General features: G+C 40.8%; 1 protein-coding gene across 4 annotated transcripts in view; it reads right to left on the minus strand.

The window, feature by feature from the left end:
- Positions 1-24858, minus strand: part of LOC140225868 (potential E3 ubiquitin-protein ligase ariadne-2-like) — a 37971-nt gene extending 13113 nt beyond the window's left edge. For 2 of the 4 annotated variants that reach the window (XM_072305850.1, XM_072305849.1), the window contains exons 1-7: positions 24577-24858; positions 18652-18864; positions 17889-18174; positions 16375-16606; positions 14726-14843; positions 13571-13795; positions 10038-10250 (exon numbers count right to left, since the gene is read on the minus strand). In XM_072305850.1, the coding sequence (XP_072161951.1) occupies positions 10038-10250; positions 13571-13795; positions 14726-14843; positions 16375-16606; positions 17889-18174; positions 18652-18864 (1287 nt within the window). In that variant the 5' untranslated portion in view covers positions 24577-24858. Of the gene's footprint in view, positions 1-10037; positions 10251-13570; positions 13796-14725; positions 14844-16374; positions 16607-17888; positions 18175-18651; positions 18865-24158; positions 24177-24359; positions 24381-24576 lie in introns of those variants that run through there. The other 2 variants (XM_072305851.1, XM_072305852.1) reach the window with 2 other exon arrangements.
- Positions 24859-27855: the final 2997 nt, after the last annotated feature.

The following is a 27855-nucleotide window of genomic DNA, read 5'->3' on the forward strand; positions in this document are numbered from 1 at the left end:
CGGTAGTAAAGGTATAGTTGAGTAGTTATATGAAGGTTTTGCTGCAGCAGAATTCAACCAATATGTCATTTTAAGGATATTTACGACCAATACAGGGTCTATTTAGACTTGTTTTAGTAGACTTATAGATATATTAGACTTGGACATAGTAAAATAAGTCTAAATAGACCCCGTATTAGTCGTAAATATCCTTAAAATGACATATTGGTTGAATTCTGCTGCAGCAAAACCTTCATATAACTACTCAACCATACCTTTACTACCGTAAATTTTGTCACTTTGAGTGAATAAGTCATACTTGCATGGGTAATTTTTCTCAAAGAATCGATTTTTTGGGTCGATTTCACATGAAAAGTTACTTCAGGCTAGAGAAAAATTGACGTTTTTAGATTGACGTTTCGTAATTATAGCGAAAATCGATGTTGGATTTCTATTTATCGATGATTTTCTTGCCAACATCGATTTTTCGACTCAAAATACATGAGAATAACTTAGTTCACAAAAGTTTGTACCCTATTGTTGACACGGAGAGCAATATTATTTTGAAGGAGCTCGAAATATTGGACAGTTCAGCCCTCAAAACTTCAATCCCCATGTTGACGAGGAAGATGGAGGAGTTTTGGCTTGGGATGTTTTTCTCGTTATATCAGTGCTTAATGACAACTTTTGAGCCTTAGACGTTTTCAGATTTCCAAAAAAAAAAACATTTTTCGGCCCACCCTGGTTAAGACGTAGTCATAGCTAAGTGGTAGATAATATGGAGAAGAAAAACACTAAATAGTGACACGAATACAGTAAAGGACAGGATGGTAGAATGGTGCTGGGCTCTCACTAATCCGTAAAGAATTAAAACCCAGAAAAACCAAGAGTTAGAGTTACAAACGAAATCCAGTGAAGTGGTATGAAAATACCGACTTGACCACAGTACAATATACGGTAAATATCCAACAGCGTTGCACGATGATGCAGGAAAATACGAATTAAATTACAGTGTTGTAGGGTGATTATAATTCAATATGGCAACGCTGTAAAAAGTAAAAGTATTGTATGTTGCCCCTTCAACATGCGGGTTATGCAATAGTGTAATATAGCCCCTTCAATCTGTGATTGATGCAATGGTGTATTCTTAAAGATAGCGGTTACAACGTTGCCAGACGGTGCACGTAAATAAATTATTTATTAATGGGTGAAATTTTGCAACATCGCATTTTACAGTGTTGCCAGATGATTCAAAAAATTAGTTAATTTTTCGATACAATGTTGCCAGATTGTGCAAAACATTCGAATTTTTGGACTTATAAAAATTTTCGGCTTCGAAAGACCGTATCTTACAGTATGGGTCTGGTATCTGAGACTGGAGAGTAGGGTCTGATTCGGGAAATTAAAAAAATTTCGTAATCAGACCCTCCTCCGATCCGCCACAGACCGATGCGATTCTTTTACACTATCGAAGATCGGAAAACTGTACGGACCGAATTTTGATACGACTTTTTGTTTTCGAGATTTCGAACTTGTAAAATTTTGGCGGCATCCACGATAGACCATATCTTACAGAATGGGTCTGGTAACGGAGACTGGAGAGTAGGGTCTGATTCGGGAATTTCAATTTTTAGTGGCGTGGCGGTGTTGTGCGCTTGGAGATGCGTATCGGAACCTTGTGTTTTGTGGATGAGCAACTGGGATTGGATATTGCATTGTTCAGTTTGATGAATCAAAAAAAAAAATTTTTTTCTTTAGTGGAAATTTACTGTTACGGTTTTGCATACTATTAATACGAAATCTTTACTATCGATCCAACTGTTGTGACTCACGTCCAAACCCAACCATTTGACAAAGGCCTGGTTTTTCTTGCGACGCAGAATTTTCTCCACCAGGAACGTATCCTTACAGTTGGTGGGTTGGAGTTCTTCGCGATAGAATTTTCCTTTGATGATCGTATCGTGCGCGTCTTTCAGATCATACGTGATCGGAACGGTGGGATTGACGCTGACAATCTTGAAAATTTCCGTGCTCCAATTCGGTGTGTATCCTTTCTCGAACATGGCTTTGAGTCTCGAGATCCGGACGTGATCACCGACTTTCAGTTTTCGTCTGGCCAGACGTCTCTTTTCGGTTTTACTCAGCGGCGGCCCACGAAACTTTTGCAGGATCATCGGTACATCCTTTTCGATGACATTAATTGGTTTCATCCCGATGGTGCGATGAACGCTCCCGTTATATTCACGGATGAGTTTCGGTAATAGATCTACCCACTTGTACGATCCTTGCGCGCTGAACTCTTTCCACATCTTCGTTTTGAGCGTTCGGTTGAATCGCTCGACGAGGCTTTGGTTGTCGAGTGCGAGCTGTACATATTGATCTGGTGACGCTTCGTCAATGCTTGACATTTGGAGTTGTAGAATTCCGAGCCCATATCGACTTGTAAATGTTTCGGTGACTTTCCGGCTGCTTTGAGAACGCGTTGCAGAGCATAAGTGACATCCGTGGCCGTTTTCGATTTGAGCGGTTCGGCCCACGCCTTTTTCGAGCACGCGTCGATGACGGTGAGGAGATATCTGTATCCTTTGTTGACCGAGGCGTACGGTTGCATCTCGACGAGATCGGCTTGCCATAAATCGAACGATCCGAGAATCCGTACTTTACGACGCGGATAGTTCCGTCATGCAGGTTTATGTAGCTCCTCGACGATCCCACGTTTTTCTGCCGACATGATAATTACCGTCAACGTCGTCGTCGTCCGCTCTCTCGGTTCAAATGCTGTTTCGAGCTACTATTTTAACCAGACGATTGTAAGATTGCTGAAGTTGGTGGATATGCTCCAGACAGTGTTGACCTAATTTCATAGCTTCCTTCCACTTCCGTTCGGACCATTGTTTGTTCACCGCATCCTCATCGCTTTCAGGATCTTGCACTTGACGAATCCGTTTGTTCGATACGATATAATTTCCGTCGGAATCCAGTGAGAATCCGTCGCCTTTTGGACCGCGGTGAAATTTCGATCGGCCAAAACCGTCGGTGTGACTCATCGCATCACTATTTTCCTTTCGTTCGATTCACAACCTCTAATTGACTGATCCTTTTTTCCAATCGTGATAATTTCGTCTCGAGTCGTTGCATAATACTTTTGTATTCTTCCATTTTCTCCCAACAAAGCTGTGTCGAATTCATAACTTCCGTCCACTTCGAGTCTGTCCATTGTTTGTTCACGGCGTCGGTATCCTCTTCGGGATCATGCAGTTGTCGGATCCGTTTGTTGGATACAAGATAATTCCCGTCGGGATCCAGTAAGAAACCGTCACCTTTGAGACCTCGCTTCGTGTTGCGAACGTAAGTCCCTTTCGATCTTCCAAACCGGTCGGTGTGACTCATTTTTTTTGTGCGGAACCTATATTTAGTGGATGTAATCCGCTTCGCGAAGCTCTTCGACGATACTCAGAATTTCACGATCGTGATCGGTGTGACCAGCTTGTTTCGAAGCTACAAGTAAAACGAGACGTTGGACTAACTCGTTCGGATCGTCCCAATAGACGAGTTCCCGTTTCGCACGATGAATTTTGATACCGGAGCCTTTCTTCAATTTTTTACGCGATGACTTCCTCGTTGATCTCGGAGTCGATGTAGCGAACAAAGGTTTGATGAGATCGCGGTATTTTTGACTGCGGTTCGAGTTGGGTCTACCGTGTGGATGATGATCCCTCCTATGCGCATTGGTGAGCGTAACTACTCGTTGGAATTTAGCGCGATCATCTGCTGTGTAATTACGCGGATTTGTCTTAAAAAGGAGCTCCAAGAACCCGGGTGTCGGTTCGAACACATCATCGCCACCGTCCAAGATTAGTCGTCCGTCCGAATCGAAAGTAATGGTTCGGTTTCCGATAAGGAAGTTTCCGTTGATCGCTTTCCGCACACCATACGCGGTATCGGATTGTTTCGGATGTTTTTCCAGATCGTCCAAGGAGAACCTTCCCTCGTTCTTATTACTATCTTTATCGATGACTAAAAACCCGTACTTGTCCTGCCAGCACACCGAGCAGATATGTCTGAAATCTTCGAACGTGAAATCTGTGTTGACGTGATCGTCGTACATGTGTCGGAAGTTTGTATTGTCCTGTTTGAAAACTACGAGCAGGTTAGCGTTATCGCGAATCAATTGTTTCGGTATGCGAGGATGAGTTTGACACAAATAGAAACTGTCGACCGAGCTGTGCCTTCCCATACTGAAATAATCCCGCATCGCATTTTGTTTGTCACAAGCGACATCATCGAAAATGAAGACCGAGTCCGATGCGGCATCGTTTGGTGGAACAATCTCGGCCGTGTCCGAATAGACGTTGTATCCGAGACCGTCGATTCCGTCGAATATCTGACGCAGTTCTTCGTACTTGGGTTGGACCGGTGTCTTGGAGTACAAGTACACGTTGCGGAACTTCAATCCATTCGGATGTTGTAGCAAGCCAACCATCACGTTTGTTTTACCGCAGTTGGACGGTCCGACGACAATGCAACGGATACTGTCCGGTAACTGTTCACTGTGTCGTCGTCGTGGTCGTCGGTTTTCATTTTGCTTCTTCCGTTTGTCGAGGTTTGGGACTCGCAGTGACTTTCTTTGCTTGACGAGTTGCATCGTATTCGTTCCCTATTTTATCGGACAGTCATTTTTTACTTCTCCGTATAAATAGTATGGACATTTTCGTCAGAATATGTCACCGAGAAGATTATCAACTTGTAGCAAAACCAATCGAGGACGTGGACTGTTAAACTCGTTGATAAATTCACTACCGTTCGAACTACACTTGCCGAGCGACTACAGGTACTGCGGTTCGGGAACTCGCCTTGCAGAACGATTGAAACGTGGAGATCCGGGTATAAATCCGCTCGACGAAGCTTGCAAGTCCCACGATATCGCTTATAATCAGACCAAAGACACCACCGAGAGGAACAAAGCCGATCTCATACTTGCGGACAGAGCTTGGGAACGTGTGAAAGCGTCCGACTCATCGTTGGGTGAAAGAGCGGCAGCATACGCCGTAACGAACGCTATGAAACTCAAAGCCACACTCGGAATGGGACTAAACAAGACGGTGGCAGCAAAAAAATCGCAACCCAAGAAGGAGAAGAAGAAGAGGAGAGCGTCGAAGAAGACGAAACCGGTGGAGCGGTCGATCGAACGAATTTTGGCTATCCCAAAGACGGGTGCCAGAGCGTCGAAAACGAAGAAGAAGAAACCGGCGGAGCGAATCTTGGCTATCCCGAAGACGGGTGCCGGAGTCAAAAATCTCTTGACGAGTATCGGTCTGGCCTCGCGAACAATCACACCGGTAGCGAAAATGATCAAGACGGTCATCGACGGATCTTTGAAGGAGAATGTATACCTCGGTGAAGGATTGTACTTGCGACCGTACCGTAAAGGTTACGGACTTTACTTGAAACCTTAACGAAAGAATTTAAACTGATCCGTGAGCTACCGCGCCGAGCGATGACGGACGTTGAGTTGAGGATCGCTGCGACAGAACAATTACGAATCCCGCATTTCCGCGGTGTGTTCATGATCGATGAATTGGCGACCAAGAAACCCAAACGTCCCGAGTGCGGTATCATCAATCTGGACCGAAGCAATGGACCCGGTACACATTGGACAGCATACCGGATTTCAGGGAGCGGTAACGCATTGTACTACGACAGCTTCGTCGATCTACCACCACCCGTTGAAATTACGCGATACATTTTACGCTCACGCGGTAGCTCAACGAAGACGACGACGACGACAATAGGATACAATTATGATAGCGAACAAAATTCCAACTCGAGCGTCTGCGGGAAACGATGTTTAGAATGGCTCGTACAAACCAGGAATATATAGTATTCAAAACCGAATATGGAAACTCAGAAAAGACGTCACACGTTCATGTTGACGGGGAGGAGCAACGTACTCGAGTTTACACTGCCTAGACCTCTCGAGTTGTTCGGACCTTGCGAGATCGGTCTGACGGGTTTTGTAACTTACTATTCCATCCCAAACATTGACATAACGAACAGACTGCTTTTCTACTCCGAGAACCGCGAGGAGAATTACTCGGGAATTTCGTTCCCGATCGGAGCCTACGAGATCGAGGGTATACAAGAATACTTGCAGGAAGAACTTGGCGCGGCGGAAGCTATCAAACTCAAAGCGAACAACGCTACGTTTAAAGTAAGCGTCAAATCCAAGTACTGGATCGATTTCAGCAAACCCGGCACTTTACGTAAGGTGCTCGGGTTCGGAAAGCGTCTCTTGGCACCGGACGAATGGCACGAAGCTGACTATCGCGTCAACATCTCGCCCGTAAACATGATATGCATCGAATGCAGCATCGCCGACGGTGGATACGTGAACGGGGTGCGCGGACATCACATTTATGCGTTTGCTCCCGATATCGAACCAGGATTCAAAATAGTAGAGCAACCATTGACGATTCATTACTACCCCGTCTTGGGTGATAAGATCCAACGTTTGCTCGTTAATATAGTAGACCAACATGGAAGAGCGATCAATTTCGGTGGTGAAGAAGTGACAGTGCGACTGCACGTGAGACCGTTAACTTATGAGTAAATGAAGGATCCAGAACAACGACGATACGTTCCTATATTCTTTCGCATATAATAGTATTGATAATCCACGGACTAGTTGTCAACAACAACAGCAGCAGCAGCAGCAGCAGCAACAGAGGAAAACTTTGACCGAATATTCCAGGAGGGCTCTCACACAACTCGGATTCGTGGTGAAAAATCCGAAATAAGAACGAGATGGAAGCTTGGCGACAAGAGATCATCGAATACGAATACATCCGTTTCGGTCCGGTCGACGAACGGCGTGGAAACAACGATTCGATCCGGTTCACCCCCGATACCCACGGCCTGATCACGGTGGATCAAGATTCAGGGAGCTTCATGCGTGTAGAAGTGAAACTCGAGACAAATCCTGGAGCCGCCGCAGATGCTACGAAACCTCCATTCAAGTTGGCTAACAATTATATCCACCACATGTTCGACCGTATGCAGTATAAAGTGAACGGGACGGAAGTCGATAGCATGCAATCTGTCGGAGTTGCATCGACCGTGAAAAATTGTCTCACATACACTAGAGCGGAAACCGCGGGACTCGCAACTGCCGGGTTTTGTGACATCACTCATTCATGGACCGAATGGGATTACACAACGGCGATTCAAACTTTCTCCGCTATCGTACCGTTGTCTTCACGCAGCGGATTCGCAGTACATTTCAAAGACGTTCTAGTTAGATGCTCGCAAGAGTTGATCCTAGTGCGCAGTGGTACGGATAAGAACGCATATTATATCACCGACGCGGCGACCGCGGACGGTTACACCATCAAATTTAAAATAATCGAAATCTATTGGGAGATTCCCATCGTCAAATTCACATTGGAACTGGAGAAACAAATCTTGCTCAAGATGAACAAGATGAGATGAGTTTCAGTTACATGAATTGGGAATCGCACGACATCCCGGGGATTTTTCCGACCAAGACGTTCAAATGGAGCGTAAGAACAACCAGCAGGCACAAGCCCAAATTCGTGGTGTTGGTATTTCAAACGGATCGACGGGACAATCAACTGCAGGATTCCTCTCTTTTCGACCATGTAAATGTGCGCTCGGTCAGCGTTCAAATCGGTGAGCGTCGGTTTCCTCAAGTTGATACGATCTACGATTTCTCGACTATCTATACTATAAGCTCCAAGACCTCCTAATTTTGGGAAACTGGTAACGCTTAGTTCCAGCGTTCTACCGGGCCGATTTTCATGATTTTTGCGGCTATCGACGGGCAATTGCTTGTAGATAAGCCGACTCTTTTCAGATTTTCAAAATATGGCCCAGGTTTTTATATATTACGTGGTAAAGTGGCGAATTCTCCCATTTAAACAATGTAAATTTATACTTTTTGTCATAGTTCGTTTGAGCGTTCTACCGGGCCGATTTCCATGATATTTGCGTAAATCGACAGGTAATAGGCCCTAGATGAGCCCGCTGCAATCAGATTTTGGAAATAGGACCCAGGTTTTTTTTAAAATCACGTTATAAAAGTGAGTGAGTTTACAGAATGCTCCGGTACTGCTACCGCTATGCGCGGGAGGATGCGCAATGGTCGAGGAGGTTGCGCAGTAGCTGGGTAGCCTGCGCATCAGCTCTACACTTATCTACACAAGATTCGCACCTGCGATTTCAAGGCGAGCGGTGGCCGAGTCGTCTAAAGACGTCAAATGCGTCCGCTTTGACCACAGTGTGGGTTCGATCCACGACTTATGAACTCTTAATTATTACCTGACTATCATTGTTCATTGTTTTACTGCAATATTTCATCAAGCAGTCATTCCAAAACGCGTCCTTTTAATTTTAAAGTAATTTTAAGTAAAATTTAAAATTAAAGTATACCTCATATCGTATTTTTTTAGGGGAAAAATAAAACTAACACTGATAGGAGGGTAAAAATAGGGCCGCGAAGCGGCCCATTGATGGCGCGGAGCGCCTTCAGGGGGTTGGGCCGCGTAGCGGCCAGGGGGCGTAGCCCCCTAGTGGTTTATAAACACGCCTATCTGAACTAGATCGATTTTATGAGAGACTACTGGAAAGGTGAGAAACTCTGCGAGCCAGCTATGCTGATGGAAAATTTCATAGGTCGCGCGATTTTTGTCATCAAATGCGTTCAAGGTGAAGATCTAAAAACAGCTCCGGTGGATATCACGTTGACCGTTGTGGTAAAAGAAAATTTCCCGGCCAACACTACAGCCCAGGTGATTCTGATCACACCTGTGAAGTATTCGTCCGAACTACTGCACGGAACCGCGAGGCAATTGGATTGATCTGAATCAAATATTTAAAAAGAAATAACATGTTGATTTTTTTTTCATTTTTTTTACAAACATGTTATTTTTTTTTTTTTTCAAGCATTACATCATTTAGAAAGGAATACAAACATGACGTACAATATAAATCAAGCTGCAACGTTTGGAACGAGTGCGAATTTATGTGTTCTTCCGATCGGGCCTTCGTAGATGAGATCGAAGGATCCAGCGTTGATATCCTGAATTGCATCGTCCGTCAAACAGTCCGCAATGTGTGAAGGTAGGAAGAGGAGACGATGATGATTCTCGTAGACGATATCAGCGGCAACGGTTATCCCGTACTTGGATGGCATTTTGATGAGTTTGTTCATCTTGTAACGGGTGTTTATAGTCAGGTCTTTAGCGTCAAAGAAGACCTGTGCTGATTATTCAATTTGGCCGAAACGACTTTTTTATGAGACATTGAGCAATTACTGCCAAACTTGGAACTCATAGCTGCATCAATCATAGACAGGAGAAAAAATTGTACTCACTGTACCCTATACCGGGCGAGTTTTAAGAACTGAAGGAAGATTGTAATGTCTTGCCAACAAAGCTCCAAGTTCTTTGATTCTACGAGAAACTCCGAACTGACCACTTGAAAATTCAGGAAACGAGACGAGAAGCAAAAGATCCTAGTCTCCAACAATCATTCGCAGCCAATAGAGGCACAGCCCATAACTGCTTGTACATGCCATAGACAGGGATTGGGCCATGCTCTGTGTTCAGCAGCGAGCAAGTGGGCATAGACCCTACCTCCTATCCTCTACTCTCCCATCTCCCCCATACGGGTTGGCAGTTCTCCAAGCAAGGTTTCCAACCAATTGAGGATTAGAGTTATGAAATGAACTGTGATTAGGCATGATAAATATCATGCAGAAACCACATATCTCCAATACCTCGTTGTACATTTGCACCTTTTCCTTTTAAAGTTCTAAATTATTGAAAGTTGGGATCTTCTAATTATTTGCCAATCTAAAGCTAATATAATAAAAAATTTAGGGATCAACCTTACCAGTTCGATAGTTTGTCAGAAATAGTGGTGCGACGGATTCGACGTGTTGCTATGCAACATAGAATGGCATATGGTTTTGGACAGAAATAAAGCCCTCATGAAAAACATAAAGTAAAAAACAGAAAAAAGTGCTCTAATAAACTTACCAGTTCTTTGCGTGGACCAGGTTCTAAGTAGTAAGCATAAGGATAAGTATACTGCAAGGTATAACGACATTTAGCCAGAAGGGCTGCAGCATCCATTAAATACTGCCAGTCAATCCAGGTTCCTGAGCAGGTCATAACTTTTTCATTGATTCGGTATTTAATTTGCTGAACAGTTTGCTCCTCTAATTTTAAACTTTTAGAGTGATTCTCCCACTGAATTAAAGAAAAAAATGATAAGTATTAAATAAATTAAATCAATAAAAAAATCAACACAAATTGAGGTTCTTTACTCAGTTTTAGCATTCTGATTGGCCAATTTCAAGGGTGTTTGATTTTGGAGGAAGCTCTTGAGATGTCTTGATATTTGCACTTACAAAGAGGCAAAACTTCTACACACATTTACTACTTCAAGTACTGACTTGAGGAACAAGTTTTGTGAACAGCGAGTCTGATTACAGTGAACACAAGTAAAGCCAGAAATTTATAATCTCATACCACTAGGCATGCTTCCTGTAGCCTGTCATTTCAGTGGCCACCAGTTTCGTCCCTTATCACCAACAGGCTATTGGCTACAGTAGCCCTTAAGAGTTACCTTTAATCCTTTACACTGTTGCTGTTACCAAATTCACTGGAATGCTCAGTGCAAAATAAACTATAGCCCGCTTCAGATTACTTTCCTTTTTTTGTAGTATGCTATTCTCTATAATGCGCATGCAGCAAATGGAAAAAATCAACCTGAAACTAGCTTTTGTTTCATTTCATGTAATACCCGCTCACAGTTCGTTTGAACCAAAGTTGAATGAAAAAACCCATTACCACTGGTTTTTCTTCGGAACTTGAAAGATGTGAACACAATAATTAATTTAAGCCTTAAACGAAAAAATTCAGTCGAGCTCCTGAAAAATAAAATCGATTTGAAGAATGTTTGCCCTGAATTGGCTGAAAATTGCTGATTTTGAAGCAGATATCCCATTAGCAAAATGAGGCAATGGGGTTTTTGATGTTTCAGAGTCGAGGAAGGGTGCGAATGAGTTTTCATGCCCCCTCCCCGAGAGAAACACTTTGGACCCCCTTCCCCCCAACAAAAAAGCCCTGCAAAGGCGCTCGAATCGATGAGCATGCCTCTGGGTCCTCTTAAGTATGGAAAGGAGGATAGGGACCTAGAGGGAGAGAGAGTCAGGGGGAAGGGGTCAGGAGACCCCCTAAAATATAAGACCTCATATCCGTCCCCATATTGCATACCCTACCCAGAGGCATGCTCATCGATTCAAGCGCATTTGCAAGGCTTTCTTCCTGGGGGGGGGGGGGGCCTTACAAAAGTCTTCGCACCCTCCTGCTACTTGGAAATATCAAAACCACATTGCCTCATTTGGCTAATGGCATATCTGCTTCAAAACTAATGGATCAAAGATGCAAATGCGCTCGAATCGATGAGCATTGAGCATGCTTCCGGGTCCGCTTTGTTATGGAAAGGAGGGTAGGCGGAGAGATGGTTTGAGGGAAGGAGGCAGGAGCCCCCCCTAAGGAACCGTCCATAAATTACGTAAGGCTCTTAGGGGGGAAGGGGGTCTCTAACAACCTTACGGTGCCTTATGAGGGGGGAGGAGGGGGTATGGCTGAGCCTTATGTAAGCTTCCCAGCCTATATTTAAAGAAAGTGCAAAAATACATTTTTCACCAGGATGTTAATGAAATCCAGGATGAAATAGAGGAAATTAGCACATCACCGACTGCTGACCGATCGAACCATGCTCCTGTCACTTCTCTTGAGTCAAACTTCTCCACTCCGTGAGATGGTGAGTAGTGATTTCACTCTCATGTCAGCTTAACACTCTAAACTATTCCAAAGACAAAAAAAATCTTCAATTTCCCTCCGTGTATTTTATTTTCTTAAACTGATTGTATCATAAATATTTCCTATGAACTTACTTCAAAAATTTAGTTTCATTAATACAAATTTTGGCCTGGAAATTGTATTGTTTTTCTGAAAGAAAACGTACTGCTTAGTTCTGCGATAATTGAAAAAAAAAGGGGGGGGGGGGGGTCAGTTGAGCCTTTTGTAATTTAAGAGTGGGGGGAAGGGATGCCTTATGGTTCCTTACGAGATGGGAGTCTAAAAATGGGGAAAAGTGCCTTACGTCATTAATGGATGGCCCCCAAAATATAAGCCCTAATCTGTCCCATCCGTTGCCTATCTGTTGCCAATATTGCATACCCTTCCCGTCAAACCTGCGGTTGTGCGCGATGGCTTATCTGATTTGGCCGTATTTGCGTGCATAGTATCTCAGAATTTAAAAATACTATGTGTAAGAGTCTTTCCCAACATTCTGACCTTTCCTCTTTCTGGTACATTCTCCCTCAGCTTTGCATCCATTTCCAAATTTTCTGTACTAAAAGGTTAAAATGTGGCCTCTCTAAGTACGTTCTAATAATTTACAGTGAACCATTGAACGAGCATTTAAAATAATGAAGAAGATGTAGCTTTTTTTTAAGAAATATTGAGTTTACTACGTTTAAATATACATGATGAAGCATTAAATGCTGCAGAGCAAAGAATTCTTCAAAACAAGTATGGACCAAAAGTAAGATAGCACACAGGAAGCATTTACTGAAGAAAAAATATGCAGAAATACACAGGATAAAATGAAGAAAGTATTGAAGCCAAGGCAGTAAATATAAAGCTTCATATTATTTACTGCTTCATAGACAGAGGAAAGGTCAGAGAGTTGGGAAAGTCTCTTACTCGTAGAATTTTTGAATTCTGAAAGAGATACTATGTGCGCACCTACACCACTCAAAGAAATTAGATAAGCCTGTGCTCGCAACCACGAGTCCGCCGGGGAGGGTATGCAATATTGTGGACAGATGTAAGGGCTTATATTTTAGGGGGTCTCCTGACCCCTTCCCTCAAACTCTTTCTCCCCCTAGACCCCTACCCTCCTTTCCATACTAAAGAGGACCCAGAGGCATGCTCATCCATTCTAGCGCATTTGCAAGGCTTTTTTGTTGGGGGGGAGGGGGGTCCGGAGTGTTTCTTTCGGGGAGGGGGGCTTACAAACTTCTTCGCACCCTCCCCTGACTCTGAAACATCAAAAACCACGTTGCCTCGTTTTTCTAATGGGATATCTGTTCCAAAATCAGCAATTTTCAGCCAATTCCGGGCAAACATTTTTCAAATCGATTTTATTTTCCAGGAGCTCGACCGAATTTTTTCGTTTAGGGCTTGAATTAACGTGTTCACCTCCTACTTTAAGGTTCCGAAGGAAGACCGGAGGTAATGGGTTTTTTCATATAACTTTTTTCAAACGAACCGAGGGCTGGTGATTGCCAGTTGGTTGGTATTACCAGTAATTATAGCTGAAGTATTAAAAGTCAAATGAGAGTGTCAAAGGCTAAGACAACCATTGTACATTATGCCTTTCTGCTGACCAATAGATGAATAGTTGTACCATACATTTCTTTCAGTGGATGACTCAGAGGAAGGGGTTCATTTTAACGCAGTTGGAAAAAGAACTAGGCATGGTACACACTTACTCTTTCATAATAGTGCAAGTACTTTTTGAGTGCTTCCCGGGCCTGAGCATGAGCAGATTCATTGGCAATATTAGGATTCTCCTTGTAGCGAGAGCATTCATAATATTCGGCACCATGAGCTTTCCAGTCTCCCAGGCACATCCAACAGAAATTATGCTTACAGTTGCGGCATTGCATGTGATTACAACCACCGTTTTTTTCGATACAGACATGACATTTGGGGCACTGAGAACAGGAAAAGAAAAATTGAACAAGGCAGGCTCGATGAAAGACATTGACTTAATTGTCAGCTTGCAATCAGTTTGAATAGATTCAGAATCAATAATTCATAGGTGCAAAAATCATAATGATAGAGGAACTCTCAAACCACGTATCTCAGTTCACTCCGTTGCATTGTTGCAGAATTCCAGTCATACTTTTCTATTAAATGGAGAACTACTTAGCATCAACTCTTAAAAACTTCTCAGATACTTCTACCCTGTGCAAAAAAAATTCTATGAAAACTTTCAGGTAGGTATGATGTTGATGATTTCTGCTTTTGACTAATTAAGTGGGAACAGAGATTTTAAAACACCGTGAACCAGCTGCAAGTTTGAAAGTTTCACCGTCAACACCCATTGGAGTACAACCCATGAATCATGTTATCTGTTTGATTTCCAATTCCCCTGAGACATTCATTTGAAACATGAGCATGTTCTGAGATTAGGACATGATACATGTAACTGACTATATTCTGATGGAGAAGTAAGATCCAAAAGATAGTGCAAGTGCATTGGGGTGGAGTATTACTGAGCATGTTTTTCTTATGAAGTGGATGGTCAAATAAACATTAAAAATGTCTAATGTTCTGAATGCTGTAAGTAAGTAAGTAAGTAAGTAAGTAAGTAACAATATAATACTGTGGACTTAGCACTGTTCTATCATTATGTTACTTCAAAAGATAGTTAAAATATGGTATATGAGGGAGTTCTTAATGCAAGATAAGATTTTGTCGGGTAAAATAACGAATTGAAAGGATAGAGATGACTCTTAGAAAATGACATATTTATTGTAGGGAATAACTGAAGTTGCTCATACTTAAGTATCACTTACATTGTAAGGCCCTTAGGCTAAAAATAAGACAGTTATAATTATTTCATTAGACAATACACTTACGTCTTTAGTGTGAGCACTGATATAGTTAGCTGTTTCACTGTCATCAGCACATTTTGTTAACCACCGTTTAATTGTATTACAATCAGAGGGTGCATGATAGTCTAGGCTACAGTTAAAACTGAAATAAATAAAAAAATTAACCAAGTAAATACAAAAAATGCACAGTGTTTAGACCATTTATAAAGAAAGGAATATAATAAAAAAAACAAGAAGAAAAATCCAACACGAATATGTTGGAAAAGCAAGCCGAATAACTGAAATGTTGGACACATACCTTCTATTTTCACGTCTTTGCTATTTGTGTCAATTGGTACTTTTTCCTAAATTTGGGAGAAAATATTGATTCATGAACGTTGAATGTAAATTAATTTGAAAGATTCCGTTCAATTATCTTCATTTTTAGCTGATATGCGGCATTTACGCGCGACCGCGATTTGGGCGAACTGCCATGCATCGAAATCGCGTTAAGTTAATCTCTTTGGATTTCGAACTGTAACTTCTCTCCTATTCGGCCGATTTTTCAAATGAGGTCTCTTTTTATATGTATTTTAACGGAGAGTACGAAAACAGTCATTAGATAGACAGGAAACCGTTTTTGTGAAAATTTGGTGAATCCTGGCGTCACGGTGAATGGTTAATCAGTCGTGAAAGATAAGATTCGACAGCGCCTCGCCGTCGTCTTAAATTGCCTGGCTCGAAACTGGATACCCAAAGCTACATCGGGATATAACTGTAGTGATTTAAGTGGATTTCTGCAGGGACCACGGTTAGCACATGGTATAATGAGTCACGAGGCTCATCAGAGACTGCACTTACAGCGCAAGACTCTCATTGACTAAAAAGTTTTTAAGGGGAAAGAAGCTTTTAAAGTTGAGTCCTCCGAGCACAGAAAAGCTTATATGAGGTTTCTGTCAAATGAAATAATACGGTTTTGACAGGAAAATGATCTTAAGGGTTTCCAATTAGCAGTTCTTTTGGTTTTTTGGTAAAACACCATCAGGACTTGACAGTATAATGGTCCAAAGACAAAAAAGTGGGTCTGAGGAAAAAATATCTGGACCACCTGTTGAATAGCATTGGTTGATCGGTGTGCAGTACTATGGTACATCCAAGCGATTTCGAAAAGCGAGCCCTACTGGCTAAAATGGCCTACAGGATACCGTCAAATGAAGCTATTTGGGAAATACGAGGGAGATTGAGAAAAGAAAAAGAGATTGCAAGCAACTCAGCTTGAGCAATAAATTTTCAATTGAATGAATTTCATCAATTATTGTCACCATAACCACAAAAATCTCATCTCTTTTTTTTTCCCTTGATTGGGTCTGACAGTTTTTCCTTGAAATACGCTGGTTCCTTGGTTTAAATCAATTTTATCCTCCCTTTTTTTCACTCCTTTTTCCACAGATGCCCTTTCTCCCTTAAGTTTAACCCTTCAAATCGCTCTTAAGTTTGGTCCCTCTGACCACATTTGACTCAGGTTTCTTTGCATTTTTCTCTGGTCTTTTTCTTATTTCCTACGTTCAGTTTTTTTTTTATTTACCATGATAGAACATACACATTGAAAATATACTGTGTTCAGACTCATGAACACTTTCAGAAGAGAACAAAATTAACGTGAACAGTAAATCACTGAACAGAGAAATTCGTACCAAAACATTGTTTTACACTGGGTGCAAAATGCTTTCTTGGCTTTCAGCTCTTTTGACAGCATTACAACATTACAGTTGAGACCGGGGCAAAACCTCAAGTGCGGGTGAGATTTGACATAGTCACGAAAGCAGAACATCTGATATTTTTCCCTCAGCTGGGGTCTTGGGGCAAGAGAAAGAACAAAATCTTCTGGAGTCAGAACACCACAGTCTTGTGCCATACATGCTATACCTGCAGGACAACGTAAGAATGGACAATGAAAAAAACTGAAAGTATGGGAATAAAAAGCCACAAAAGTACTAAAATACACCCAAAATAACAAAAACCACGAACAAAAAGAATAAATGCACGGAATAGTTGCTAAGGTTACCCTATGGATATAAGTGCAGTATTGAAATTGAATTGTTCCTATTGAACACCAAATGTAGAAGTTCGAAATGGCTGATTTTCATGGGCTGTGATGATTTGTGATGCTCGGATGTGAGCATTTAATGCACAAACAAAAGCAAAATATCCAAAAGTGTTACTGAACTCCCTCCCTAAGAAAATCTAGTTTCCCAGTTTATGAAATAACCCTTGTTCCCTGAATTTTCCCTGTTATTCATGGTGTCAAGAATCCGTGAACGTCTTTATTTTCTAAGTTTGAAAAGCTCATTACCTGATGAGAAACCGAAGTTTTCGCTCATTTCTCCAGGATTTTCCCGGGAAGCACCATGTAAATTCCTTGAGTTCCAGGTATGAATATGAAATTTCTTTCATGTTTCAGCCAATTGTTGGGCGCACATTCAAAAATTCCGAAAGTGTTTATATAGGGTGATCTAAAAGTCCCTTCTACCCTCTCTAACTGTTTGCATAATTGGGGAAAAGATTCAAAACTTGGGGGATGTTTTTAGGTCAAAGGGAGCTACTTTTTGGCCCTTGTTAATTTTTCAGGAGGAACCCTTTTGAACGCAACAGCCCAACTTTTTTTTTCAAATGCAAAGACACCCCTTGTCATACCTCGTTCAAAGGAACATAAAAAAGAAAACATTTCGCCCAAACTCGTAGTCAACAGCTCAAACAGTCTCAAAATGGTGGCCGGTTAAAGTTCAAACTAGCCGCAAATTAGCACCTCCGTTTTTTAATCGAAGGATTTCCTTAATAAAGGGTCGCTTAGGGTCATATAGTTCAAATTGGGCTACCACCATGAAACTAGGTGAAAATGTAATTTAAGGTACCTATCTAGAACAGAAAGCTGTCGGGACACAAGATGGATCTCCCATGTTTCCCCGTATTTGGCCGCCATTTTCCAAGTTGGCCGCCATAAGCTGATTTCCATTATTATCTCATTTTTCAGGCGTTCTAACCTTCCTATCAACATGGAATTTGGCAACAATATACTTGAGTGTGTCTACCGAGGAGAGCTTTACAATGACCTACTTGGCAATGAAATTTTAAGGGGGATTATTCAGGTGGATGGACAAAGTAAAAGGAATAAGTAAATAAGAGTGGGTGCAAGACGATTTTGACTTACCGGTGGACACACCCAAAGAAATTTGAACTTCAAAATGCATTGCCCAACAATCTTTACAAAACATGTGACCACAAGCCAAACTACAAAATTTCTCTCTTGGATGGGTTGCAATGCATACAGGACAAGTCATATAAGTCAGATTTTCTTGATGCTGTACAGGTGGTATAGCTGGTTTGACACATGATGAAATGAGCAGTTGAGAGGAATTACTTCTAAACTGCGAGATGACTCTGCCAACAGCCCACTCGTGAGTGTGAAGTAGTACCTTGGCAAGTGATGGTACTACCTGTAAGGAAAACAAATATTCAGTTTCCTTCAAATCCAAAAAGAGCCCTCAGAATAACATCTAAAAAATTTTCCGAGTAATGGACCACTACACAGGGTACAAAATCAAGAATCACAAAACATGTTTGATGTTTTATAATCAAAAATTTACACAGAATAGCATGAACGCAATAAAACTTTCCAAAACTGACTTATTACCTACTGAGGAAACGATGGAAGTCTTTTGTAAGAATGCACACTTCCCACTCAAAGGAAAATCGGAATCTATAAGACTCCAATCGAGCATTAAAGTGATTTCAGTTTAATTAACTACACGGGAGGACTTCTTAATTAAGGACTTAGGACTTCAATTTGCTCTGGTGATGTTATGACTTGCCCAGATGTGGTTACTGCCACTCCTTAAAATTTCAAACTCTATCAAAAGCTCCCATGAAATTGACCTTTCAAAACTGATTTAATAAAGAAGAGAGTGCATTACCTCCAATTCATTGCATAAAGCTTCAACAGATTCATTGAGAAGTCTTTCAACCTCTTCAACTGAGAGACAATCAAGCATGTGATGTTCTGGATCTACTTTCTTGAAATCAACCTGCTCACTATCACAATCATCGACAGAGTTGTAATAGTCTTCGTAACTGCAATCATCTTCTGAGTATTCCATGTCCGATTCTGCATTAGTTTCACTTGACATCTATGAACATAAAAGAGAAAAATTAGGTTAAAATCCTTCTCTGCTTTGCATCATCATGCAGACATTTCCCTTGCAGCTACTAAAAGTCCCATCGCCATAATATCAGAGGTTGCCTGCAGGCAATGGAAATGTTAAGGTGATTCATCATCGTCTCTGGCGAAGTCAAACTGGCATGCAATGTATCGCATTGATTACATCAAAAGTCTCATAAGATTTTGGATTTTTAGCCAAATGTAGGACAAAAGCCTCTGCGCATGAGCCTACAGAATCATTCTGAACCAAAAATCTGGCATTCGGAAAAATGAGAGCACACTCCTATTTAGGAAAAACCTAGCATTGGTCTAGAAAAATGCATAAGCTGCCGAAATTTTTAACATAATTGATGCGATGTGTCGCATGCCAAATCGCCTGCGTCAGAAACATTGACAATTCACCTTAAGGCTATCTGATGGTAACATTCAAGCCTAAAGCAGTTTACAACTAAAATCATCCTCAGGTGCGTTGTCAAAGTAAACTTGTCCGATTACGTTTGGTTCTTCCATTTCCAAACCCAATCCAACCATCCCATCGACTTCCTGAGAACGCTGTTTGGTAGAAATGTTAGGCTTTCATATGTAAACAAACAATCCATCAGGTAATTCTTATGTTGGCATTGATGAACTCCAGTCCAACAACGCCGACCATTTGGAATCGGGTAATTCCGTTTCCAGACAGTCCCAAAAGTTTACTTCCACAACGCAGCTCTCACTAAGCTCGAATTATGCTACATTAGAGGGCTGCGCCCTCTAACAGACGTTTTCGTCATGCGTCTAGGACAAATTTTTGTCTCCTGTAGCCTCGCTGTTAAAATTAATGCCAACAAGTCAAGAATCGACATGCTCCAGAGCGTAAATGTGCTGTATGCATGGAATAGAGAATTCCTTGTTTCACGCAACAAAAACAATACATACATCCATATACAGTGAGAAATGACAAGCTATCTGAAGCGGGTTCTACAGTTATCTTGTTTTGTCTTACCAACAAAGCAAGAAAGTTTCAAAAGTCAATGTGCAGGGAGGGCTAACTCAGCACTTATTCCGAAGACATAAAAACGGAGCACTCGTATCTGCTAATACGGGGGAGAAATGATAAAGCCCCGGCACTCTGCGTTTGTGTGAGTGTGTAAATATAAATAAGCACGAGAATCTGTGGCGGGAAATGGAAATTTGATTTGAACTTGTCCTCTTGATTTTTGCACATTCCTTGCTCTAAACTCGTAATAAATGCTTAAACCAAACAAATAAATAAAGCTGGGAGGGTGACTTTTAATGATGAACCTACTTTGGCTCGGTAACAAGCGAAGATCTCAGACAAAGTTAGTTTTACTTTTGCTCATGGCGGTCCTGCCGGTTCGAACAGGCCGTTACATTCCTAGATGACTGTTACTCTCAATTGAGATTAAACGGTCGATGAGGGACCAAAAATAACCTAAAGTTTAAAAAAGTATATCAGGGTAAGTACATTTGAGCAAAATTCAGCCTAGAATACCCTGTTTACCCAGTTTTATTCAGTTCCCGCCCTATATTTGAATTTCTAACTTGTCCCAATTTTGCCGCCACTCCTCTGGCCAATCAGAGAATTTGCATCATTTTAATCTTCTAGGGCTCCATCTTTGTGTCTTCAACTTATTCAGACATAGCACGGCTGCTGATACACTTCAATCTCAGTCCCATTCAAAGAGCGGATATACAAAACCTGGTGAGACACACATCTGAGTGATTTCACGATAAGAGGAATTGTCATGTCGCTGTGGGTGATAAACGACATGGGCAAAACAATTGAAAACCAAGTTGATAAATCAATAGGTATGACGTCCCTGAACTTATCCATGCTAAAAAATATGATAAATTATTATTATATTTAAAAATATGAGACTTTAAAGGCCGAAAATGTCCGGTCGGTTACCCATCGCCAACCCTGATTTTGAAGCAAAAGAGCAATTTGCGGTGATAAATCAGTACTTATCATGGAATCTTCGGCAATCTTTGCTCAAGAAAATTGCCAGTTTGAACTGAAACGTTCATTATTAAGCGAGAAAAGTCATTAGAAAGAAGTGTCACCACAATTGGCAACGTATTTTTGCAGTTGTATTAAGTGCAGCCCTTGTCTCGCCAGATGGAGTCGGGAATTTCTAAACTGTCATCAAATTGTTCGCTGACGTCTTCTCAACAAAACCATTACTAATGTCAGTTTTTTTTGGAATGAAAACTTTAATTTTTAAGAAAACCAGTGATTTTTAGGTGTGCAGCGCAAACTCCTCACTACACAAAATCCTCAATTTAATATCATTAAACTAAAAGAAAGTCTCCAAAGTTTAGAAAACTTTCAAGGCAGTATTAATTCCACCTCATAACCAGGGCCGGATTTACGTTTTTGGCGCCCTGTGCAGATATTTTCGAGGCACCCCACGGTGGATCGAGTCAATGGGAGGGGACGGTCATTGCGCATCATGCGTCTTATTTTCTCTGATTACAGAGATTTCCCGCTCTTAGAATAGAGCAAAGTGCCTACATCTGATGTATTTTCCGTCGTAGATTCCATTTTTTATCTTATTTTAGCCGAATAACGGGTTTTAATACGATTTTGACACACTTTTTCATAACTATTGAAAATGGGATCCCTGATAGTTTATTTTTCACGTTACTTTCGGCGAATGGGACCGTAAGCATCTTACATAAAGAAGAATTTTGCAGAACTTGACTCAAAGACATTACTTGAGGAGTGAGGGAGGGTGGCTTCACAGACCCCTCACCACGAAGGTTGCCATATTTCTTTCAATTTCTGCTAACATCGTTTTTTGTTCATGTTAATTAGTTTCTCGCAATTGCATACTGACACATATACGGAACATTCTAATAATGTTCATTTTTCTTCTCTCTTCTTGCAGCCAGTCAATAGACATGTCTTGCATATGTATGTACATGTACATACATATTTGTGAGTAACTGAAAGAGTAGAGGGTTCACGAAAATGAACACGTCTATTGACTGGCTGCAAGAAGAGAGAAGAAAAATGAACATTATTAGAATGTTCCGTATATGTGTCAGTATGCAATTGCGAGAAACCAATTAACATGAACAAAAAACGATGTTAGCAGAAATTGAAAGAAATATGGCAACCTTCGTGGTGAGGGGTCTGTGAAGCCACCCTCCCTCACTCCTCAAGTAATGTCTTTGAGTTAAGTTCTGCAAAATTCTTCTTTATGTAAGATGCTTACGGTCCCATTCGCCGAAAGTAACGTGAAAAATAAACTATCAGGGATCCCATTTTCAATAGTTATGAAAAAGTGTGTCAAAATCGTATTAAAACCCGTTATTCGGCTAAAATAAGATAAAAAATGGAATCTACGACGGAAAATACATCAGATGTAGGCACTTTGCTCTATTCTAAGAGCGGGAAATCTCTGTAATCAGAGAAAATAAGACGCATGATGCGCAATGACCGTCCCCTCCCGAAAGATAGTGGACGGGTGGTCTGGATCACCCTGTATATTTCAAAAAATAGATCTAGAAATAAAAAAAGATATGTATATACTGAAGCTTCTTTTTATCGAGTCATCCTAGAAGATTATTATGGGTACTTACCACAAGATATAAAAAATTAAATGTGCAGTTACAGAAAAAAAAAAAAAATAAAAAAAAAAAAAAAAAAAAATTATATCATCTTCCATTATTTCGTTTTGTTCCTCGAAGTTTGGAGTGAAGTTTGAGACATTTTTATTGAGAAAATATTAATAAAGGAGGAAATTTATTTTTGCATGCAAGTTCTGATCCCTTGAAGAGCCTCTGAGAAGGACCAATGTCTCTTGAAGAAATGTCTTGTATTTCTTCTTTTTCAACCCACAACCGATTTTTACTTGTATGGAGCTCATGGAAGAGTTCTAGGTATGTTGAAGAAATTTTGCAAAAACAGGACTTGTGAAATATACAATGCGCAAAACATACACCTTTAACTTTATCGCACAGTATAACACTGATCAAATTAGCTTCATAGACTAACAGGAGGTTAATGTCTCGTCCAAAAATATCAACAAATCAGCCAAAATCAGTAATCAGTAGAAAAATTACCGAGATTGAAGGATATCGTGTGATGCACCATTTTATTGATGACATTAGAGCAAGATTGGATTCCCAGCAGGCGCGACTTCCTATCATTCAAATGGACCGTTTTCGCAGATTAGCGGCTAATTATTACATAATATCATTCCTGATAGTGTACAAGAAGCAACCCAACAAAGGATTTTGTGGACACTTGTGGACATTTTTTTATCGAGCTATCTTAACATTTTTTTGGGCATTTTTTAAAAGCAAGTTTTGGAGGTGGTTTTGGTCCTCCTAAAAATATGCCAATGCACATTAATGATATACCAAAATGTTCCTTAAAGGGAGGAGAATAACCATGTTCAATTGAAATTTTGATTTATCGGCCACAGAACTCATGCAAAAGCGAAATAAAACCATGAGAATCAGACGGCAAATTTGATACCACCTGCAATGTCAGCTTTAGGCAACCCGCATGTCAAAGCGGAAGGGTTCAAAGACCCTAGAACCATGGATACATTCATTCTGGAAGCTTAACTAAGTACTAGAAAACCAAGAAAAAGTATTTAAAATCCGACTTTTTTTTTTCGTCGCCCATGACCGACCTCTACCATTGACTCGATCCACCATGCGCCCCCCCGCCCGCGCATTTCCCAACCCGACGGTCTTCTTTGGTTACTACGTGCTAACTCTAACAAAATACGAATTTTTTCGAGTGAGTGAATGATTCTAGGGCAGAAACCAAAACCAGTTAAGTACCCGTTCCTGTTACTGTTAACTACGAAACTAAGAGAAAGTTTGACCCTTAAAGTCTACGGTCAGGTCATTTAAAAGATGGAACGCAATAAATTAATGCTTCCCTGATGTATTTTTGCAGAGTTTGGAAAAAAAAACCCAAAATTTGGCGCCCCTCAAAATCTGGCGCCCTGTGCAGCTGCACCGATGCACCATAGGTAAATCTGGCCCTGCTCATAACTCAAGAATTGCCAAGTTTCATCTTTTGTATAATCTTTTATTTCACACTTTCAAATGTCAGTTACGCTGCGTCGGTCACGTAACCGATGCAATTTGGCAGGGCTGTCATATTTGCATGGACCTCCAGCAGTCCCGCAGGAAGCAGTGATACCTGATTCAATGGCTTGTCTATCAATACCTATAACTTTGTCCTGAATCAAAATAGTTAGTTATCAAAGCTGGAAAGAGGAAGTTTAATACCTGCAAAATGAGGTAATGAAATCTTGTTAAAATTGGTGCCTTTTTATTTTCAAGGTGTTGCACATTTTAGTTATTCCTGGTGTAGTGAAGTCACCCATCTGGTGTTACCAAGTTAAGCATGATGCTCTCCCTTGAGAGTAAAATAACCTGAGTGCCCTAGCTTCATGGACTTGAGATTGAAAGGTTTTGTCTGAACTTTACAACAAGAGCCAATAATCCTTGGGCACTAGATTTCCATTAAATGAGGGTGCAGTTGCAAAATCTTGATAGCGCCTGCTGGGGTTTGAAATTCCACTCTTCATTTTTCCCGACCATGGGTGTAGAGTGAGTCCTTGGAGAATTGGAGTGTTGAGAGGTACGATCACTAAGATAAACTTCGCTTCAAAAAAATGAAATTAATCCAGAATACAGTACGTACCGTGAATGGCTGCTTTGCAAAGAGGAAATGCAAATATGGAGGAACAGAAAGTCATTAGCTATGTTTATGCGAGGCTCTAAACCTAACTTCCTTCAATCGAAACCTGAGTTTGAAACCAAGGTTAAAATCACGGCATTAACGATGTGGAACTAACGAAATCTAGGTTTCCGAAATTAGGGTTTGTTTAAACTTAGACAGATTTAGGATTTCGCATTCAGATGTTGAGAACGAGTTTGGAAATTCGTACGGAAACAAACAGTAGGGTGTTTGCATTTTGCATGCATAGAGGCAGGGACCAGTTCTATAGGACCCTGGACTCCCGTAAGAGTCAATGTAAAAATTCGAGAGCAGGTACTAGTGCTGCTATCGCGCGTAGGATCCTCGCAACTCACTGTTGTAATCAGTTGTTGGACTTCATTAAAATCCGTAGGATCGCGTATAACTGCGAAAAATCGAATTTTTCGTCCTACTCAGACATCAGGCGGGCCCCTCCTTGTCGAAAGGGGTCGAAAAACGCCAAAAATATACTTATTTTTCAAGAATTCAGCCGCCTTATGTGTTATTTTTCAATCTCCGGCTTAACCTCACTTTTGGAGCGGGCGATGGATGAGTCGAGGTTCGGGGGGAAGGATCCTCTGAGTTGACTAGGATCCTACGCGAGAATGCGCTGCAATCACCCGCTCACAACAGAACGGCGTCCTATAGAACTCGTCCCTGATAGAGGGAGAAAGGAGGTGTTTGCAAATAGCAACTGGAGGATTGTGTACCCTGTGACGTAGTTCGGTTCAGGTAGAGTCCCTTTATACCCAGAGTTACGACAACTCGATTATCAGCTGACTGACAGCCGGCCTTGGCTGGCCATGGAGGCCGAAACGAGTGCACCCAAACGAACGATATTGAGGGATAAGGATCAGGAATCCTGCGATGTCTGTCACACAAAAACAACAACATCTGAACATCAACAAATTGATCAATTAAAAAGAAAATGAGATTGGTTTGTGAATAATTTCTTATTCTATTTTCATTTTGGACCGATGGAAATAACAATTTACTCTTGATAAACCACAATTAGGTGATATTTTCATTATTCTTGTTCACATTCGAGCACAGATTAGTCTATTAGTCTAGAGTCCCTTTATACCCAGAGCACACCCAGAGTTAAGACAACTCGATTATCAGCTGACTGGCAGCCGGCCTTGGCCAAGATCCATCCATATAGGTCAGTCATTCCCGAAACCCAAATGAGAATCTTCTGCGCATGACGTCAGCATTACTGCCGCGAAAACCAGAAATGTCGGAAACAATGCTTTTCTTATGGGAGAGAACAAATTTTTCTTAATGAATCATTTAAATTTCTTACTTTTAAATTCTTTGAAGCTTTCTGAGTGTCGAAAGGAACGTTTAGAAATTAGCGTCAAGGGTTTCAATTCAGCTGAATTTGCGTTTTTATATTTTTAAATGATTTTTGAAGTCAGCGATGTAACAAGCCATCTAGTGGTATAGATTCGCGTGTAAAAATGGCTGATGCAGAGTAAACTGTAAAAATGAAAGAACACAAATTCGGCAAAATCGAAACCCTGAATGCTAATGTCTAAACGTTCTTTTCGACACACAGAAAGTTTCAAAGGATTTAAAAGTAAGAAATTTAAATGATTCATTAAGAAAAATTTGCTCTCTCCCATAAGAAAAGCATTGTTTCCGACTTTTCTGGTTTTCGCGGCAGTAATGCTGACGTCACGAGCCAATGGAAAGGGGCTTACCCCGAGCGGGGAAATCTGCGCAATGACTGACCTATATGGATGGATCTTGGCCTTGGCTGGCCATGGAGGCCGAAACGAGTGCACCTAAACGAACGATATTGAGGGATAAGGATCAGGAATCCTGCGATGTCTGTCACACAAAAACAACAACATCAACAAATTGATCAATTAAAACGAAAATTAGATTGGTTTGTGAATAATTTCTTAATCTATTTTCATTTTAGACCTATGGAAATAACAATTCACTCTTGATAAACCACAATTAGGTAATATTTTCATTATTCTTGTTCACATTCGAGGTACCGCCATCTTGGTGCACTCGTTTCGGCCTCCATGAGCGAGAACCAATCAGAATTGGATTTTTTTTTTAGGCCACTTTCAGCTCAACCAAAAGTGAGTTGTCTTAACTCTGGGTATAAAGGGACTCTAAGATTAGTCCAGATCGCTAACATCCAATCTAGCCAATGCTTCAGAAGCGTGAGTAATTTTGCTACAGGTTAGGCAACTTTAGAAAATTGATGGCACTACCAGTAGTGAAAGAACTTGACCGGATCGAGAGAAATTTCCTATTGAATCTGATTATAAAGCTTGAAAAAAGTATAAATAGTAATGTGTAATAATGGTTTTTGATCAAATAAGATTTTATCAAGTACTGTTATGCTAAGTATTCTGTTTCAATATTCTTACAACAGTTGGTAGCAATTAACTGCTCTCATGGGGGCCTGGCGGGAATTCAAAACTAGGAACCAAAAGTCTCATTTTGGCAGGATTTTGCTTTAATTTTCGCTTTCTAAGGCTTTAAACTTCAAAAATATGATATATTATAATCTGCAAATTTTTTCAATAATGTTATCTACTCAGTATACTGATGAACTCTGATTTGTTTATTTCCACCGATAAAGCACAAAAACATAGCCCGATTATACGAATAAAGAAGGAGAATTAATTAAAATACGGGTAAACAAGGCTAAAAATTATTGAAACACTTAAAGGCAGGACGTTTCGAGCTGCTACCAGCTCATTTTCAGCTGCAAAAACACATAAAAACAAGTAAAAAATTGAGTGGCGACCTGACCCCAGCCGTTATAGATCGTATTCGATACATCAAACGGGTGAGATTGTATCGATATCGATTGGTTCAAAACATAAACATAGCCTCAAAAGTAAATTCAGAAATCTGAGAGAACGGATCTTTTGAAACAGATTTTTTATTCTTTTGAGTACCAAATGCCAATGCAAAGTGAAATTGTCAGGAAATTTCTCATTTTCAGCTTTTCCAATTAAAATCCTTACAGTTAGGTTTGAGGTTATGTTCTATTGTTTTGAACCAAACGATACATCGAACCGTTATCGAATACGGTCTATTATGAGTGGTTACGTGATACCTAACGGCTGAGGTCAGGTCGCCACTCAATTTTTTACTTGTTTTTATGTGTTTTTGCAGCTGAAAATGAGCTGGTAGCAGCTCGAAACGTCCTGCCTTTAAGTGTTTCAATAATTTTTAGCCTTGTTTACTCGT

The sequence above is a fragment of the Bemisia tabaci genome, unplaced genomic scaffold, assembly GCF_918797505.1.
Source record: "Bemisia tabaci unplaced genomic scaffold, PGI_BMITA_v3".
In the NCBI taxonomy this organism is placed as follows: domain Eukaryota; kingdom Metazoa; phylum Arthropoda; class Insecta; order Hemiptera; family Aleyrodidae; genus Bemisia; species Bemisia tabaci.